This window comes from Salmo salar, chromosome ssa22 (genome assembly GCF_905237065.1).
Source record: "Salmo salar chromosome ssa22, Ssal_v3.1, whole genome shotgun sequence".
NCBI classification, from domain to species: Eukaryota; Metazoa; Chordata; class Actinopteri; order Salmoniformes; family Salmonidae; genus Salmo; species Salmo salar.
Window position 1 is genome coordinate 18,215,639 of NC_059463.1, and position 19,205 is coordinate 18,234,843.

At 43.0% G+C, this 19,205-nt stretch overlaps 1 protein-coding gene across 3 annotated transcripts; it reads right to left on the reverse strand.

Moving 5' to 3' along the window:
• Positions 1-17,196, reverse strand: LOC106582933 (scm-like with four MBT domains protein 1). 3 transcript variants are annotated; one of them, XM_014166569.2, is made up of 22 exons: positions 17,111-17,193; positions 16,694-16,767; positions 14,453-14,501; positions 14,264-14,358; positions 13,918-14,161; positions 13,678-13,766; positions 13,256-13,502; positions 6,729-6,826; positions 6,521-6,622; positions 5,966-6,128; positions 5,762-5,844; positions 5,510-5,636; positions 5,243-5,356; positions 5,053-5,095; positions 4,869-4,936; positions 4,553-4,692; positions 4,230-4,339; positions 3,901-4,076; positions 3,323-3,501; positions 3,019-3,240; positions 1,115-1,243; positions 1-1,001 (listed from the first exon to the last, which is right to left on the reverse strand). In XM_014166569.2, the coding sequence occupies exons 3-22, from the start codon at positions 14,475-14,477 to the stop codon at positions 861-863; spliced, it is 2,595 nt and encodes an 864-aa protein (XP_014022044.1). In that variant the 5' UTR covers positions 14,478-14,501; positions 16,694-16,767; positions 17,111-17,193; the 3' UTR covers positions 1-860. The 3 variants fall into 3 exon arrangements, with proteins under 3 accessions (XP_014022044.1, XP_014022043.1, XP_014022045.1); XM_014166568.2 differs by lacking the exon at positions 16,694-16,767 and having other exon boundaries at positions 14,453-14,508; positions 17,111-17,196; XM_014166570.2 differs by lacking the exon at positions 16,694-16,767.
• Positions 17,197-19,205: the final 2,009 nt, after the last annotated feature.

A 19,205-nucleotide genomic window follows, 5' to 3' on the forward strand; every position in this document is an offset into this window, starting at 1 on the left:
TGTAGGAAAGATCGTGAATCTCATGGGGGAAGAGATTCAGGCTTTTATTCCATATTCTCTTAAATATCATATTCCACAAACATAGACAAATTAATCAATTTTATCTGCTGTAAAATAGATTTGATCTCAGTGGCAGAGACGGGTTAAATGAGGGAAACTAAAAACATAGCAAAGAGTTAGTTGGCAAACAAAAATGAAATACCACCCAATATTCAGTAATCTATCAAGGGTTGTAGGAAAAAGGTAAAACTATAAAATGTATCTGATTTCTGCTCCAAAAACACCTCAATCCTAATGCTTTTACCACAGGCCCTAATGTCTTCAATATGATTATAAGTTCAAATCATTTTCAGAGAAGACGAATGAAGGCCTTCACAAATACTTTCAAAGCAAATATGTTTCGTATAAAATCAAGCTATAACCATTAATCACCCTGTTATACTAGAATAGCTTTTAAATATGTACACTCTACACAAATACACCCTGTTAGATACACTTTGCATACCACAATATAGTACAGTGGTTTATTTGTCTTTGTGCTTAGAACCTTGCATTGTCCATGCTTGCAAGTTGATCAAATGAAACCAGGAGTCCTTTTGAGACTGTGGGCGACAAACCTGAATATGAATATCCATGTGAGGTGTCTTTACCTAGAATAAAGCGGGGTAACCTCTCTCTGACCATACAGTAGAAATAGCAAAGAAACAATGCAAGTCTTGACTCATCTGATGTCCATGCCTGACTGCTGCTGTTGTGCTGGGTCTGGGTGCAGGGTCCGAAGGATGTCCAGTGGTAAATCAGTTATGGAATCATTTCAGCTTACTGACTATGTGAAGTTTCTCTTATTTTAGAACCCTCAGCTACGTAGCAAATTGCTGGTAGAATGCCAGTTTGACCCTTTCGATATGGTGACACAGCTTTATGGCTGGTCCCAGTTTCAGGTCCATACACTCCTGCACCGTGGGTAGGTTGAGAAGGAGCAGAGCCTGTCCATCAATCTCCTGAAAACACAAGCACGGTCATGGGGTAAGACAACAATGGTCATGGATGTAGGCCACAGTGTACACACAGTTATACAGTAGAGATAATTATCGTGTGTGAGTGTAATTATTACCTGATCCAGGAAAATGCGAGCCAGGGGAGCACAGTCGGTGGTCCTGATGAAACGCACCACATCAGTCACACTCCACTCCAGGGGACTGGTGTCCAAACACAACTTCTGGGGAGCCTCACCTCTTGAACGCTGCAAAACAACATGCAGGACACAAAGATGCAGTTAATTATGTTTTTTAACTTGAACAGGGACAATAAAGTCTAGACAATACAACACACTGTATATACAGTGCCTTGCACAAGTGTTCATCCCCTTGGCGTTTTTCTTATTTTCTTGCATTAAAAACTGTAATTTAAATTGATTTTTATTTGGATTTCATGTAATGGACATACACAAATAGTCCACATTGGTGAAGTGAAATTTAAAAAATGGTTTCAAAAAATGCAAAAGAATATAAAAACGGAAAAGGGGTGCACGCATATGTATTCACCCCCTTTGCCATGAAGCCCCTAAATAAGATATGTTACAACCAATTACCTTCAGAAGTCACATAATTAGTTAAAAAAAGTCCACCTGTGTGCAATCTAAGTGTCACATGATCTGAGTATATATATATACACCTGTTCTGAAAGGCCTCAGAGTCTGCAACACCAGTAAGAAAGGGGTACCACCAAGCAAGCGGCACCATGAAGACCAAGGAGCTCTCCAAACAGGTCAGGGACAAAGTTGTGGAGAAGTACAGATCAGGGTTGGGTTATAAAAAAATATCAGAAACTTTGAACATCCTACGGAGCACCATTAAATCCATTATTAAAAAAACTGAAAGAATATGGTACCACAACAAACCTACCAAGAGAAGGCCGCCCACCAAAACTCACGGACCAGGCAAGGAGGGCATTAATCAGAGAGGCAACGAAGAGACCAAAGATAACCCTGAAGGAGCTGCAAAGCTCCACAGCGGAGATTGGAGTATCTGTCCATAGGACCACTTTAAGCTGTACACTCCACAGAGCTGGGCTTTACGGAAAAGTGGCCAGAAAAAAGCCATTACTTAAAGAAAAAAATAAGCAAACATGTTTGGTGTTTGCCAAAAGGCATGTGGGAGACTCCCCAAACATATGGAAGAAAGTCATCTGACCAGAGTAGACTAAAATTGTGCTTTGTGGCCATCAAGGAAAACACTATGTCTGGCGTAAACCCAACACCTCTCATCACCCCGAGAATACCATCCCCACAGTGAAGCATGGTGGTGGCAGCATCATGCTGTGGGGATGTTTTTCCATCAGCAGGGACTGGGAAACTGGTAAGAATTGAAGGAATGATGGATGGCACTAAATACAGGGAAATTCTTGAGGGAAACCTGTTTCAGTCTTCCAGAGATTTGAAACTGGGACGGAGGTTCACCTTCCAGCAGGATAATGACCCTAAGCATACTGCTAAAGCAACACTCAAGTGGTTTAAGGGGAAACATTTAAATGTCTTGGAATGGCCTAGTCAAAGCCCAGACCTCAATCCAATTAAGAATCTGTGGTATGACTTAAAGATTGCTGTACACAAGCAGAACCCATCCAACTTGAAGGAGCTGGAGAAGTTTTGCCTTAAAGAATGGGCAAAAATCCCAGTGGCTAGATGTGCCAAGCTTAGAGAGACATACCCCAAGAGACTTGCAGCTGTAATTGCTACAAAAGGTGGCTCTACAAAGTTGACTTTGGGGGGGGGGGTGAATATTTACACACTCAAGTTCAGTTTTTTTGTATAATTTCTTGTTTGTTTCACAAAAAATATTTAACATCTTCAAAGTGGGAGGCATGTTGTGTAAATAAAATGATACAACCCCCCCAAAAAGTCATTTTAATTCCAGGTTGTAAGGCAATAAAATAGGAAAAATGCCTAGGGGGGTGAATACTTTAGCAAGCCACTGTATTAACAGTGAACAAACAAAAAGTCAAGGCACAGTAGTCTACCTTTGGTGAAGGTGGGTGGTTCTCATCATCAGAGTAGGATGGGGAGCGAGGTTTCCTGCGCTTTCGGGTTGGCCGGGGCGTTGCGGGAGGAGAAGGGGACGGGGTGGGTGGTTGTGACTTCCCAATGGAATATTCTGAATCGTCCTGATCATCCTGGAGTTCAGAGCCAGTATCGTCACTCAGAGAGTCCTCATCATCCAGATCCTCCTCCTCTCCACTCCCCTGTGTTAGAGAAAGGGATGGTTCAGTTTAAAGATGTCTGGATAGATAGAGATATATATACACGTGTGTGTGTGTGTGTTACCTGTGGTGAACCGGCAGGTGTGTTGTCCAGTGAGGCTGAGGAGCGTCTCTTCTTATGGACGAAGAGTTGCTTCCTCCTCTTCCTCCTCCTACCTCTCCTCTTCACCCCCCCTTCCAGGTTAGAGTGCCCCCCTGGTGGGCGGCCCACTCGCCTACTCTTCTTCTTACCATAGTAATAAGCTGCAGAGAACAAATCAATATTACAATCTTTGTCCTCCTGACATTTTTCATCCATTACTTTACCATCGACATAGATGAATAAACAAAGTACACATAAAAACAGACACTGGTTCCCTTAGATATTTTTCCCCTGCATATCAGCTTGATCTCAATAACACCAGATATTTTAATACCAGTTTTCACAGATATGCATTAGATCTAGAGTGATTGATTAGGGCAGGGGCTCACCAGAGCGGAGTAGGGCACGTTAAATGTTCTACTGCTTGAGCTCCTGTCCCTCTCATAGAATATTAACTCAAATGTATTGTGGAGCGCCTGCATCTAAATATAAACAGTAAAAGCACCCAAAATGAGTACCGGCACCTATTACAGTTCAAGTCAAGCACTGGTGACACATACTGTATTTGGTCTTGGTGAGAACAGAACAGTTCTCTGAGCAGCGCTCCAGAACCATGCGAGGTCCAAACAGGTTTGGGCAACACTCCAGCTTCATGCAGGTCTTCCTACAAAACTCAGCCACGCAGTCTGCTGTACGCACTATCTCCACCGTAGCCCGGTAACTCTTTCCCTTGTACCTGCCGGTCAAGAACAGATCCTCAGGTTAGCAACGCTAGGACTGCTTAGCCAGGCCCAGTACACACTTTAATAAATCAACTCAAGCACCAATATGAGCAGAAAAGTTACAAAGGGCACGGGGTGATCTTAATGACAGAGAATGTGTTCCTCACTTGGCTTTGAGCGTCTCTCCATGGCCGTGCCAGCGGCCCTCCTGGTCCAGCTGCAGCTCCCTGAGCACCCGGCTGGGCTTGTAGGCAGAGTTGATCAGCAGAGTCAACACCTGGACAGGACACAGGGAGACAGAGAGAGACATGAAGGGATTAGCATGGATACTATTCAAAGTCTAAGTGGGAAGTGATCTTTTGGTGTAGTACAATTTTGCCATATTACTAACCGCTTTTAGAAGAATTGAGTAGTTTACTTTAGAGTATTTTGTAATATAGTTATAATATCGTGTAGTATGGTTTTCCAATCCCACTCAGGTGCTCCTCACCTCTTTGAGCACCAGGACACAGTTGCCAGGGCCGACACACTGGGGCAGCTCAGCGATGCGGCCCTTGTTCAGGTAGGGGCCAGAGAAGCAGCGGTGGTTGAAGTAGATCTTAGGACAGCAGTACTTCCCGTTCCCCTGTCCTGTACAATAAAAACATCACACACACACACACACACACACACACACACACACACACACACACACACACACACACACACACACACACACACACACACAATGTAATAGGTGTGCCTCACCTCAGAAACAATCGTAATGTATTTGTCTGGGATTTCTAGATGAGAAAGAGAACACTCACCAGTCTCTGATTGGCTGGTCATCTGATGCTGGAGTGCGTCAGGTGTTGAGGATTTGGGTGGAGCTCGGCTTTAGGGACAAAGATACAGGTTAGTGGTCAAAGTGCACGGGACTGGAATATTAACCAATCAAAAGTGGACAAACAGCCAATGATAGAGTCCTTCCTTTCCCATAGGCCTACTTACTGTTTCTCAGGCTGCACCACAGCAATCCTCCTCTGCTTCTCAACTGTAAGACAATGTATAATCACCATGAAAACTACTGAAACCATACACAGTACTGTCAAATATTGTGACTGCAATATTAACACTGTGGCATGGCACCCCTTCAGATTAGAGAGAGGAACACAGAGGGATCCTATTTTGGGACGCCCACCTTCGGGCTTGATGGGGTACAGCAAAGGGTAACCGTTGGTCTCACACCAGCTGACAGGAAAGATGTCCAACGAGTCCACATGAGCTATAAGCTCTGGCATAGCCTGTTTCAGCCCTGGACACACAGGGACACAAATGATTTAATCACACAACTTATTCATGATCTAATATCAATACCATCATTGTGAACAAGCTCACACTTAAATGGCCTCAAACTAAGCTTTAAAAATGCTGGGCCCAGATATGAGGCGTAGCTACAGGTTCTCACCTTCCAGGCCAAGCCAGATATGTTGCCCTTTAACCTTGATTACTGATGCCACATGAATGTGCTCAGGTGAGAGTGGGTTGACCGCTTCCAGCTTCATGGCCTCTTTAAAGCTGTGATCAGACTGTTCCTGAGACAGACAGAGAGACATTAGGAGAGAGAGATTATTCATTGCCCCTGTTCACCCATGCCATACACTCATGTTATAACAAGCCTTTTTCTATGAGGCCGTTTGTCAGACAGCGCTTGACTCACTGTGGGGAAGCAGTTTTGGGGTGCTGCCTCGGCCTCACACTGTTTCAGGTAGTCTGCCCAGTCAAAGTCCTGCCCCTGGTACCCTACACAACCGGAGAGAGAGAAAGAGAGAGAGAGACCACAATACAATTAGCTTAACGTTTTTTAAAAAGGTTGAGCACAGTTTTAAAAGTAGCTCTGTAAATGTTACTAGTGTTTCCCCACCTGGAGGTGGGCTGAGCTGGAGACCGTTCTTCAGGCTCCACTGGGCGGGAAAGATCCCAGGACTGTCCCTGTGACACAGGAAGGACTTCCCACTGCCTTCTGACACCAAATCATCACCACAGAGATTGTCCATTTTTACCAGGAAGTACTGGTCACTGAACACCTGAAGAGAAGAGGTAGGGTATTACATCATACTCATGTTGGCTCTATGCAGTAGTTACCCTACCCTTCCTCCATGACCATATCACACCCAAAGCTAGCCTCATACACTACCATACTGTACCTCACTGACTACCCACTTCCGCATGGAGTGGATAGACTCCCAGAGTTTACATGGGTACCATGTCAGGATTCATCTTTACTCTCCTAGCCCTGAGGTGAACACTGATCTGAGTGGACTGAATAGGCAGCAACAATATGGTAGAAACTGTTGGGTGGAGTGCCTTCATTACTGTACTGCCACCATCCAACCCAGTCATTAATTTTGGCCTGGGAAGGACGCATTCAGACAAATCCAGGAGCCTGAGGTGAGGTGGACAGTAAAGAGGTTGTTACCTTGGTAACGGTGGCAGGACTGATGCAGAATGGGGATGCAGGGTCAACGGCCTCCAGTTTCATCCCCTCAGTGAAGCAGTGGGCAGAGATGACAGGCCGGTCCTGATGCACGCACACACCACACAGTGATGGCTTATTATATTAATATTGCACAGGTATTCCACAGACCCTTGTAATGTTAGTAAATAATGCTTGGTAGTGCCATCACCTTATAGAATTCCTCAGAGAGGGCTTCATCATGAGGCTGATCAATCATCCTCTGTCTGACCTCCTCCCACTTCTCCTCTGTGTGCAAGGCAACCAGGGCTGAAACAAGCAAGCACACACAAATTATCACGTTAAAACAGTAAAAACCACAACCTCCGATTTATTCATAAATTATGTTTTGCATCTTAACCCTTTGATGCATAAGATCACATATTTGTGATCATTGTTGAGTGGTCCCTGCAGCGTACCATCACAAATAGCAAGTAAGCAAGTAGCAACAAGAACGCAGGATGCAACCAACATGTCTAAACAGCATTGCTGTCTGAAAAACAATGTTATGTACTGTTGGGAAATAAAAGGTATTCCCAACTTTATTCCTCAATTTCACCTTTTATTGTAAAAGATAAAACGCAAACTTCATCATCCAAGCATCACACGGAACACATCTACAGCCAAACTCATTCCATAAACCAGTCTAAATAACAGGTTGTGCTGAGAATATATATATTTTTCTACACATAAGTTAGCAGCCTAACAGCTAGACTTGTTTGCAATGTACCACATCTCTGGTGAGCACAAGGGAGAAATGTAATATTGTTTAGAAAAGAGATGCATGTCAGCGAAGATAACAGCAGCTAAATTCTTTATGATGGCAGCCATGTTTGTTTATGGTTGAAAAGTGAAAACTCCCTAATCCCAGAATGCCATTCACTATAAGACACAACTAAACAAAGTCAAAGATGGCTGCGCCCATTGTCTAAAAAACAACTTTGTTTGGCCACTTTTCAGCATATTACAAATCTTCGAAGTACTTGTTACAGCGTATACAAGAACCAGAGCACATGACTTGACAAGTTATTTACAGTGTTTGACAAATCACATAGCAAATAAAATGTTATCAACTCACAGATCATCACCCCAAATAAAAGCCTACTGCCTAGCCAAAACGCGAAAGCTAAACAGGGTTGCCAGATTTAGTTGAAACCATTTTAGGATGTGTAATGGGAATTTTAATGTTTGTGCTTTTCTTATAATTCATTTCTGTGTTCTATTCATGTGCTGTTCTATAAGCCAATTGCTGTGTTCATGCAAGAGGCTGACTGTACAAAACCTCATATAGTAGGTGCAATTTGGCAGTACGCCCAGATGTTGTTTTGAGAACAAACGAAAGATCTCAGTTTCAAGGTCTCAGCTTAGAGAGGAGAAGCCTTGTGAGGTGTTGGTCTGTCACATGTTATGAAACAGTATTGGTTGGTCCCATGATTGAAACAAAACGGTAATGATTAATAAATGATGCTAAATCTTGTAAATATAACTTGTCTGTATATAGTCATATATAAGACAACTGCTGGGACTGCCCAAGCAGAGCTCCTGATTGACATGTGTACTATGGTGCATTGAGTTGGTTGGAACCTCTCCACACGCTGACAAATAAACAATGATTCATTTAAGATTGACTTTGAGTGCCCCCGTGTAAGAATTGACAACAGATGGTTTGTGTGTGGGGGGTAATTGAATTTGTGGGGGATTACAAGGGGTAGAAATGGGGGAAGGTATCGTGGGGGGATATGATGCAGGAAATATTACTGTGATGGGGGATTTATCAATATTTTGGGGGCAAACACAGGAGGCGGTCTGAGCTAGCAACCTGGAGTAACGATAGTTACAATCGAAGTCAGTTGAGTGAACCATCCCTTTACCTTGTTTTGTTATAACATCTTTGGTCTGAGATATGTAACAACCAGAATGCTTTATGATGTCAACAAACATGTGCCACACATAGCTGGCATTAGCTCACCATAATCAGTACAACCTTCCAAAAAGTATTTTACACATCATACACTACATGACCAAAAGTATGCGGACACCTGCTCGTCGAACATCTCATTCCAAAATCATGAGCATTAATATGGAGTTGGTCCCCCCTTTGCTGCTATAACAGCCTCCACTCTTCTGGGAAGGCTTTCCACTAGATGTTGGAACATTGCTGTGGGACTTGCTTCCATTCAGCCACAAGAGCATTAGTGAGGTCGAACACATATGTTGTGCAATTAGGCTTGGCTTGCAGTCGGCATTCCAATTCATTCCAAAGGTGTTCGATGGGGTTGAGGTTAGGGCTCTGTGCAGCCAGTCAAGTTCTTCCACACCTATCATCTCAACAAACCATTTCTGTATGGACCTCATTTTGTGCACGGGGCATCATTATTCCTCCTCCACCAGATTTTACAGTTGGCACTATGCATTAGGGCAGGTAGCGTTCTTGGCATCTGCCAAACCCAGATTCATCCGTCGGACTGACAGTTGGTGAAATGTGATTCATCACTCCAGAGAATGGGTTTCCACTGCTCCAGACATCAATTGCTACGAGCTTTACACCACTCCAGCCAACACTTGGCATTACGCAAGGTGATCTTAGGCTTGTGTGCGGCTGCTCGGCCATGGAAACCCATTTCAGGAAGCTCCCAACGAACGACAGACTATTTTTTCGCACTACGCGCTTCAGCACTCGGTGGTCCCATTCTCTGCCGTTGTTGCTCCTAGACGTTTCCACTTCACAATAACAGGACTTACAGTTGACCGGGGCAACAATTTGACGAAGTGATTTGTTAGAAAGGTGGCATCCTATGACGGTGCCATGACAAAAGTCAATGAGCTCTTTTGTAAGGTCATTCTATTGCCAATGTTTGTGTACGGAGATTGCATGGCTACATGCTCGATTTGGTACACCTGTCAGCAACAGGTGTCTGCAATAGCCACATACACTATATTTACAAAATCATATGGACACCCCTTCAATAAGTGTATGTGTCCATTACAATCTATGCAAGATTTGACACCAGTCCCTAAAACAATAAATATATTATGCTCCATACATACAGTTGAAGTCGGATGTTTACATACACTTAGGTCGAAGTCAATAAAACTTGTTTTGCGACCACTACACAAATTTCTTGTTAATTAACAAACTATAGTTTTAGCAAGTCGGTTAGGACATCTACTTTGTGCATGACACAAGTACCTTTTTCAACAATTGTTAACAGACAGATTTACTTAACTTATAATTAATTCACTGTATCACAATACCAGTGGGTCAGAAGTTTACATACACCAAGTTGTGCCTTTAAACAGCTTGGAAAATTCCAGAAAATGATGTCATGGCTTTATAAGCTTCTGAAAGGCTAACAGGCTGACATCATTTGAATCAAAAAGAAATCAGCCAAGGCCTCAGAAAAAATTGTAGACCTCCACAAGTCTGGTTCATCCTTGGGAGCAATTTCCAAATGCCTGAAGGTACCACGTTCATCTGTACAAACAATAGTACGCAAGTATAAACAACATGGGACCACGCAGCCGTCATACCGCTCAGGCAGGAGACGCATTCCGTCTCCTAGAGTGCACCTGCCATGTGGCAAAATGGCTTAAGGACAACAAAGTCAATGTATTGGAGTGGCCATCACAAAGCCCTGACCTCAATCCTATAGAAAAGTTGTGGGCAGAACTGAAAAAGCATGTGCGAGCAAGGAGGCCTACAAACCTGACTCAGTTACACCAGCTCTGTCAGGAGGAATAGGCCACAATTCACCCAACTTATAGTGGGAAGCTTGTGGAAGGCTACCCAAAACGTTTGACCGAAGTTAAACAATTTAAAAAGGCAATGCTACCAAATACTAATTGAGCGTATGTAATCTTCTGACCCACTGGGAATGTGATGAAATAAATCATTCTCTCTACTATTATTCTGACATTTCACATTCTTAAAATAAAGTGGTGATCCTAACTGACCTAAGACAGGGAATTATTACTAGGATTAAATGTCAGGAATTGTGAAAAACTAAGTTTAAATGTATTTGGCTAAAGTTGTACAGTTGTGGTCAAAAGTTTTGAGAATGACAAATATACATTTTCACAAAGTTTGCTGCTTCAGTGTCTTTAGATATTTTTGTCAGATGTTACTATGGAATACTGAAGTATAATTACAAGCATTTCATAAGAGTCAAAGGCTTTTATTAACAATTACATGAAGTTGATGCAAAGAGTCAATATTAGCAGTTTTGACCCTTCTTTTTCAAGACCTCTGCAATCCGCCCTGGCATGCTGTCAATTAACTTCTGGGCCACATCCTGACTAATGGCTATATTCTTGCATAATCAATGCTTGGAGTTTGTCAGAATTTGTGGGTTTTTGTTTGCCCACCTGCTTCTTGAGTTCTCAATGTGTTCAAGATCTGGGGAGTTTCCTGGCCATGGACCCAAAATATTGTTGTTTTCAGTTCCCCCGAGCCACTTAGTTATCACTTTTGCCTTATGGCAAGGTGGTCCATCATGCTGGAAAAGGCATTGTTCGTCACCAAACTGTTCCTGAATGGTTGGGAGAAGTTGCTCTCGGAGATGTGTTGGTACCATTCTTTATTCATGGCTGTGTTCTTAGGCAAAATTGTGAGTGAACCCACTCCCTTGGCTGAGAAGCAACCCCACACATGAATGGTCTCAGGATGCTTTACTGTTGGCATGACACAGGACTGATGGTAGCGCTCACCTTGTCTTCTCCGGACAAGCTTTTTTCCAGATGCCCCAAACAATCAGAAAGGGGATTCATCAGAGAAAATGACTTTACCCCAGTCCTCAGCAATCCAATCCCTACACCTTTTGCAGAATATCAGTCTGTCCCTGATGTTTTTCCTGGAGAGAAGTGGCTTCTTTGCTGCCCTTCTTGACACCAGGCCATCCTCCAAAAGTCTTCGCCTCACTGTGCATGCAGATGCACTCACACCTGCCTGCTGACATTCCTGAGCAAACTCTGTGCTGGTGGTGCCCGGATCCCGCAGCTGAATCAACTTTAGGAGACGGTCCTGGCGCTTGCTGGACTTTCTTGGGCACCCTGAAGCCTTCTTCACAACAGTTGAACCGCTCTCCTTGAAGTTCTTGATGATCCGATAAATGGTTGATTTAGGTGCAATCTTACTGGCAGCAATATCCTTGCCTGTGAAGCCCTTTTTGTGCAAAGCAATGATGACAGCACGTGTTTCCTTGCAGGCAACCATGGTTGACAGAGGAAGAACAATGATTCCAAGCACCACCCTCCTTTTGAAGCTTCCAGTCTGTTATTCAAACTCAATCAGCATTACAGAGTTATCTCCAGCCTGGTCCTCGTCAACACTCACACGTGTTAACAAGAGAATCACTGACATGATGTCAGCTGGTCCTTTTGTGGCAGGGCTGAAATGCAGTGGAAATGTTTTTTGGGGGGATTCAGTTCATTTGCATGGCAAAGAGGGACTAATTTCAATTCATCTGATCACTCTTCATAACATTCTCAAGTATATGCAAATTACCATCATACAAACTGAGGCAGCAGACTGTGAAAATTAGTATTTGTGTCATTATCAAAACTTTTGGTCACGACTGTATGTAAACTTCAACTGTATATATGGTGTGCTACAGTAGAAATGACATCACAATAAATAAACTATAATGATAACGTAATAAGGCACTTACTTTGATAGGAACGCACACATGTCCAAAGTTTTTATTAGTAAGGAAAACAACAATTAAGGCAATGTGGACGCCAGCTGGATAATATGCCAGGGTGAAAAAGTTTGTGTTCTGACTGGAGATCTGCAAAATGTCTGCATACTTGATCTGGGGAAACACTTGGGAAGTGCTTGGGATCTCCTCGAAGAGAGAAGTTTGTCCAGCTCAGTAAAGCCTCAAACATAGATTGTCCACAACAGTGAAATGGGCTACTTCTTATGTGAATTTACAAGGAGGCAGAACACACCTCAATTCAAACTGTTATAAAATAAAACTTGTTTGAAAATAATAAGTTAAAACATAGCCTATAGATAATTAGCAGGCAGTGTGCTTTGGTTTGAGGACAGCGCGGGTTAACTGTCTGTAACGTCCGTCGTTAAAGGTAGACCAAGGCGCAGCGTGAGTTGGGTTCATCTTACTTTATTTTAAACGTGAACCAGCAAAACAAAAAACAATACAACGAACGAAAAGCTATGCGTACAAACACATGCAACGCAAAGACAACTTCCCACAAAAGACAGGTGGAAAAAGGGCTACCTAAGTATGGCTCCCAATCAGAGACAACGATAGACAGCTGTCCCTGATTGAGAACCATACCAGGCCAAAAACCAAAAAAATACAAAACATAGATAAGGAACATAGAATGCCCACCCCAACTCACACCCTGACCAAACCAAAATAGAGACATAAAAAGGAACTCTAAGGTCAGGGCGTGACACTGTCCTGTTGTGTAACAATCCCATTTTGGAATAGTGAGTGCATTCTGACATCACCGTGCTTCTACACCTGCATTGCTTGCTGTTTGGGGTTTTAGGCTGGGTTTCTGTACAGCACTTTGAGATATCAGCTGATGTAAGAAGGGCTATATAAATACATTTGATTTGATCACACACATAAAAGAAACGTTGGGGCGACCGTTAGAGATTTGTGGAACACACGCATGAAAAGGTTAAAACTGAATTTCCCCAAGTTATTTTTGAAAAGAGGATCAGCTTACCTGAAGGAGGTCTGAGGGTGCAGCCATGCTCCTTGGCCCATCCAGGTGGGTGGAGGCGGGGGTGCAGGTAGTAGAGCCAGAGGGTGGAGTGTGTTTCAGGGAGCCCCTCTGTGCCAGCTAGGCGTAGTCTCAGCCTGCCACCCACATTCTCCTCCACCTCAGCGCCCCACGCCACCCCAGGGTCAACACGGTCCTGCAGCTCCACACTGCAGCCTGGAGACATCAAGTCCACTGGGTCCTTACGACGCTGAGGCCACACACACACACACACACACACACACACACACACACACACACACACACACACACACACACACACACACACACACACACACACACACACACACGTAAGGAGTTCAAAACTCTTGCTTATCTGTCATACATTCCCAGTTGTTCCAGTTTATAACTCAGCACCCCCTTACCCCTTCAAGCAGGTTGGCAGGTGCACTGCACTTCTCAGCCAGAGCTTTCTCCAGGACGCCCTCCCAGTCTGGCTGCTTCTCTCTCACACCTGAGGGGGGCGATAGAGAGGCACGATTACAGAATAAGGAAAGAAACCTCAGAAATGTTTTTAGAAAACTAAATTTGAGATTTTACTGTAATAACCCTCGTAAAACAACACCCGTCCAACTGAGATTCCTCCCCAGGCCAGGTTCTCTTACCCTCTGGGGGTCTCATGGGTTTGCCCTGCTGCCGGCTCCAGCCCAAGGGGTGGAGGTCCGCCGTCATGATGTCACACCAGAAGTCAGCGCGGCGGTCGTCGTGGTAACCCTCATAGCGCAGGAGGAGCAGCTGGCCACAGGTGGTGATGATGGTGGCCACCCAGTAGGGTTGGTCGGTCTCTGAACGGACACACACCTCCAGCTTCATACCTGGAGTCAGTCCTGTCTGCAAGCCCTGGTCCACCTGGGGGATATTGAAATATCTTAGAAGGTGAATTTGGGATCAAGAGAGTGTGTGAGTACCGTGTGTGGTTATGAGAGGATTGTGAGCGGTCTCAGTACTTACGTGTTTGAAGGCATGGTGGGGCACAGACACTGTCCCGTTCTCCTCCAGATATTCATCCCAGTTAAAGTCAGACACATGCTGACTCGAGTCCTCATCTGCGACACACACATACACCAGTTCAGTTCATTTTGTTACGTTAGAAAGCCCTCGTCACCAGTAACAAAGCTGGAGGTCCATGGAATTACTCACCAGACTCCAGTGACTCGTGACTCATGCTAGCTCCTCCTACAGGACAAGTCTAGAAGCTCCGGGGAAGAAAGGAGAGCTGGATTATTATTTGTGTTTGACAGCCAAATTCAGCAGAGCAAGTAAGAATAGTAGGTGGTTGTTAAAAGTGGTAAAGCTGGTGAAAGGGATGTCATTTGTCCAGTGATTACATGTATTTTTGTGAAAGTTGAGGGGGCTTGCCAAATAAAAGCATAAAACAAAGTTTAGTTAGTTAGTGTGTGTTTGTGAGGGAAGTGAAACTGAGAACATTTACGTAAGGCTTTTGAAAACACAAATGATCCTTCTAGATAAGTTTCTAAAAGCATGAGCGAGGCCTCTTAAAGACACGATAACTTTGAACCGAAGTTGAGCTGTAGGCTTATAGCCAGTCTTTGACAACAAAGCAGATTAAAGAATTTAACACAAAAGAGAAATGGCATTTATATACCGGGCATGAGAGAGCATTGGAGATGACAATAGCTGAGAGGTTTGTGTATAGGATGTAGAGGATAGCTGCTCCGACACGGCTGCTTCATTCAGCAGGGCTGTCAGGCCTGTCTTTGTCAAGCCTGATGTCTCTATTAAAGAGGAGACAGCCATCAGACAGGGTCCTTCTGACCACCGCACGGACACCGCGACCCAGGATCAGCCCATCCTTTCACCCACGACCCTGCCGCCCTCAGAGTACACACACAGAGCTATCCAGCCAAGCCCGACTGAATTTTCTGACACACACAGACAGTGTAAAGGGCCTCATTGTGCTGGAGGTCATACTCACGTCTCACACTAGGGAGGATAATAAGAGCAGCAGAGCCATTTAGCCATTTGCAAAGAGCCAAGCCTCACTGTTGAGGTGTATTCTAATACCTGATGATCACAAAAAAATATATTCTAAAAGTTGTTGATAAAGATTGAAAATGTCAGCAAGTTTATTTTAACATGATATAGACAAGTTAGAATGAAGCTGAGAAGGGAAGGATGAGGGAGTTGATGAAAGATTATTTTATTATGCTGATATTTCTGGGAATTCACAGCTAATTCGGTTAAACTCTCAGTTCATCACCAAAGTGAACAGAATGACTAACAACTTCCCCTATGGTTTGAAAGAGGCCTGCCCAGTATCCACACACACCACCAGGCTCCCTGCCAGTCTGACTCTCTCCACCAAAAGATAGACCAGCACAAATACACTGACTCGCCCTGAAAGAGAAACTAGAATGCATACACAAAAACAAACGTATTTTTAACATGCTGCTGACTGAATCAAGTCCTCTTAATCACTGGGTGATCACTGGGCAGGAAATGCAAGCAAAATAAATGCATTGATTGAACACACAAGGGTTTGAGAAATGTACTTGAAATGAAAGTGAAGTCTTGATGACAAGGGTTTATGTCAAGAATAAAGTTAGACTATTGGGAGTATTTTCATCAAGTGTAACACAATTACAATAATATTAGCCTATTTGTTTATGAATCCTTCTTGTCAGCAATTTGCCTTCACATAGGCTACTTGTTCTCTGAGAGATTGTATTATTTCAGGGTTGCATGTTGCCAATGTCAAGTAGGGGCCTAATGTTAGTGGGGTGCCCGTGAGCCCCTCGCACGTCAGAGGGCAGTGTTGTTGTCCCAGTGTTGTTGTTGTTGTTGTCCCAGTGTTGTTGCAGTGTTGAAACTGTTATTTGAACTGGATCTTTCGTGTAAATGGCCATAGAAGAGCCTGACCATAAATAGCTCCAACTTAATTAACCAATGGCAGAAGTAAATATACAGGTTTTGCGCAAAAGAAACCCACTTCGCATTGCTATTTCATTGGCAAGTCAGAAGAAACAATGTAGCATTTTAGGCAATAGATGCACGTCAATTGAAACAATGTTGCAGTTTATTGCGGCAGGTCAATTGAAAAAATGTTGCTGCGATTACTCAAGTTGCATAACTGGGAAGTTGGACCTGGAGAGAAATTGGCAGTTTAGTGCTTAGAGTAGCCTACGTGGAAATATCAATGTGTATAGCATAATTTAGGCCTTATCTGTTAGGCATATTCAATCAACTACAATTTAATAATAATTAAAAAAAATAATGGCTAGGCTATTTGTAAAATAAAATACATCCGCAGATGTCCATCAAGCTTGTGCAACCGTTATTATATAGGAGCGATATCCAACTAAATAAATGGATTAAGTAAATTAACAAAATTTGAGGGAATTCCGATAGAAGGTTACTCACCGCAATATGGATATTATCGCAATAGCTTCGAACGCACGAGCGCCGATGATCCAACTTTCACACTGGAACGTGCACTAAAGAGAAGAACACCGAATGCACTGAAGAACATGTCTTTCATAGGCTCTCTGTGTTTATGCCATATAGGTCAGTTCAGATGCCAACGGCACCGCAGTAGAATGCGGCTGATTCGGCACATGCTAAAAACGCCTGTGACCAAGTCAAGTTACTGAAACGTCATGGCTTGAGCGATAGGCTATACTAAAGCAATACGGGCGCTTGCACTCGACCGAGCCAGAGTCATCTTTTTTAGAGACGGGAAAAAAGACGCAGACAGCACCAAATTGCATTATATCATATTAAGATCTTAATAAACAAAATATTGTATGTGAGTATTTGGTCACAAAATCTGATTCTTACCAGTAAATAGTTTTTCAAGTCGGTTTTAGAAGCCGTGTCTTTCCGCCTAGTCGTTCACGACCTCATTCCAATATGGCACAAACTGCCACTGCGCATGTTCTGCCGCCTATATCTACGTTCTAAACCAGAGGAGCTGATATTGTCGGCTTTGAGAATAAAAATATGACTTCCACCTTCAAACACAATAAAAATCTAACATCCAAAACCAGAATTAACAGATGCAAAGAAACAGAAAACTGTGTTTTCTTTACCGTTGTTTAATAATGTTAATCTTCTTTAACGTTGATTGAGAAAGAGCCTTTAGCCTACGTTTGGCAAATTCCCTTATGGATTCAACACTTTGTTAAATCGTTGAACTAGAATATGGATTGCATTGGCCTATATAATCGAGCCACTTTCGTTGAATGGCATTTCTTTCTCCCCCAAACTGTCAAGGTGATATCGACTTTTGACTGAAACCGCATAAAATACCTCGATGTTGCTTAATCTTGCTCCATTGTTCGGCACATTAATTATCCCCCCACTCCCCATCTTTTTTTGGGGGGCTGGGCGGTGATAAGGTGTTTATGAAATGTTTGGGTGTAGAGTTTTTTAGAAATATGCTTTCATGGCGAACCCAATGTGTTCTAGATTTGAAAATCGTTATAAAGAGACCCGTTTGTTAAAAGCAGGTTCCCACTAGACTGTTGACTCTAGGCTAAAGCTTAATCCCCACAAATACCAATCCATTTGGTAACAAAAAAATGTCTGATCTGGAAATGGCATAACTACAATTCAATAAATGTAGCATAACAATAATCCATTCGCTAAAATGAACATGTACGAATGGCTTGAACGTTAAAAAAACAAACAGTTTATTAGCCTGTCTCTTTCCAATTTTACAAAATCGATTTGATCTTTCTTAAATATTTTTTCCCAACAAGAAGTAGCCGCAGATATGATAATCATCAATAAATAAAAGGGGAAATAGGTCTAGTGCAAATTTGAGACATGACATGGGCCTATGTGGTTTTATTTTGGAGGGAAAAAAAGGATGGGGATTTATATTCCTAATATAAACCTCAAATGTCAATGGTGTCCGAGTTGCAAGGGATAGAATAATATGCAGCCATAACATGAGATAATCTTAATTTATACAGGCTTTTATGAGCCTTTTAAAGGCTTGGAAGCTTGGCAGATGTCCCAATGATGCAACTTTTCAACCATTGTTGGTTAGTGCAGTGATGCCAGGCAGAGAGGGAGGGAGCGGACTCAGAGGACAGTTGCCGTGCGCACTGCAGGAATGTCGTCGGCCTCGGAGGCTCAGACAATGAGGAGATTAATAGTAATTGTGGAACCTGACCACTAGATGGCAGTGTAGTCAACCTATTGTAACCTACAGTCAAGAGCAGGGGCGTTACAACGATTTGATGACATTGGGGGCTTAGCCCAAAGCCAGAGGAGGAAACCTAGAAGGGGTTTCTGGGGGTCTCCGCTGGAAGAAAAAAACTCTAATTTCAACAGCTAAATGCATCAATATAGTGGACTTTGAGATGAACATGAATAAGAAGAATCAACATGTCAATTCTATTCAAAAGCCAATACAATATAAATACCATACAAGACATTCAGGTAACTTGCACCTTCCCACCTACCACAGCAGTGGTCAGTTCAGCCAAACCTAGGGTATGGCAAAGTGGGGTGTTGGGGGGGATGGAATTTTTTGGAAGTTGAAGCTCATTTACTGCCTTTATTCACAATTTAAAACTCAAAACAATGTTATTTGGAGAACAGCAAAAAGAAACAAAACGTATTATCACCGGAATATTAGGTTTAAAGGTCTGTGGAACAGCATATACAATGACAAGCACTACTCAACCTCATAAATTGACTAATTTACTTGTGGAATGGCACATATTCAGTGCAACGTGAAATAGATTCATAAAACACGCTATCAAGTCAGAGTTTCATGTTTGGGGAAGCTATATTTCTACCATAAAATCGCACCTTCATAATAATGGGTTGCACGTATCTATCATCAAATTTGCAGACTAATGTAAGATAGGCTACTTTTCCTAATGTGATGAATAGATTGCATAGTCATCATTTAGGCTAA

Bases quoted from the DNA above. Each gene is read 5' to 3' on its own strand.
- LOC106582933 (XM_014166568.2), bottom strand. From the start codon at position 14,477: ATGAGTCACGAGTCACTGGAGTCTG. The intron at 6,827-13,255 runs GTAAGCTGATCC...TGCTTGTTTCAG, and splicing joins CACCCTCAGACCTCCTTCAG to CCCTGGTTGCCTTGCACACA. The intron at 4,937-5,052 runs GTAAGTAGGCCT...TTGTCCCTAAAG, and splicing joins GTGGTGCAGCCTGAGAAACA to CCGAGCTCCACCCAAATCCT.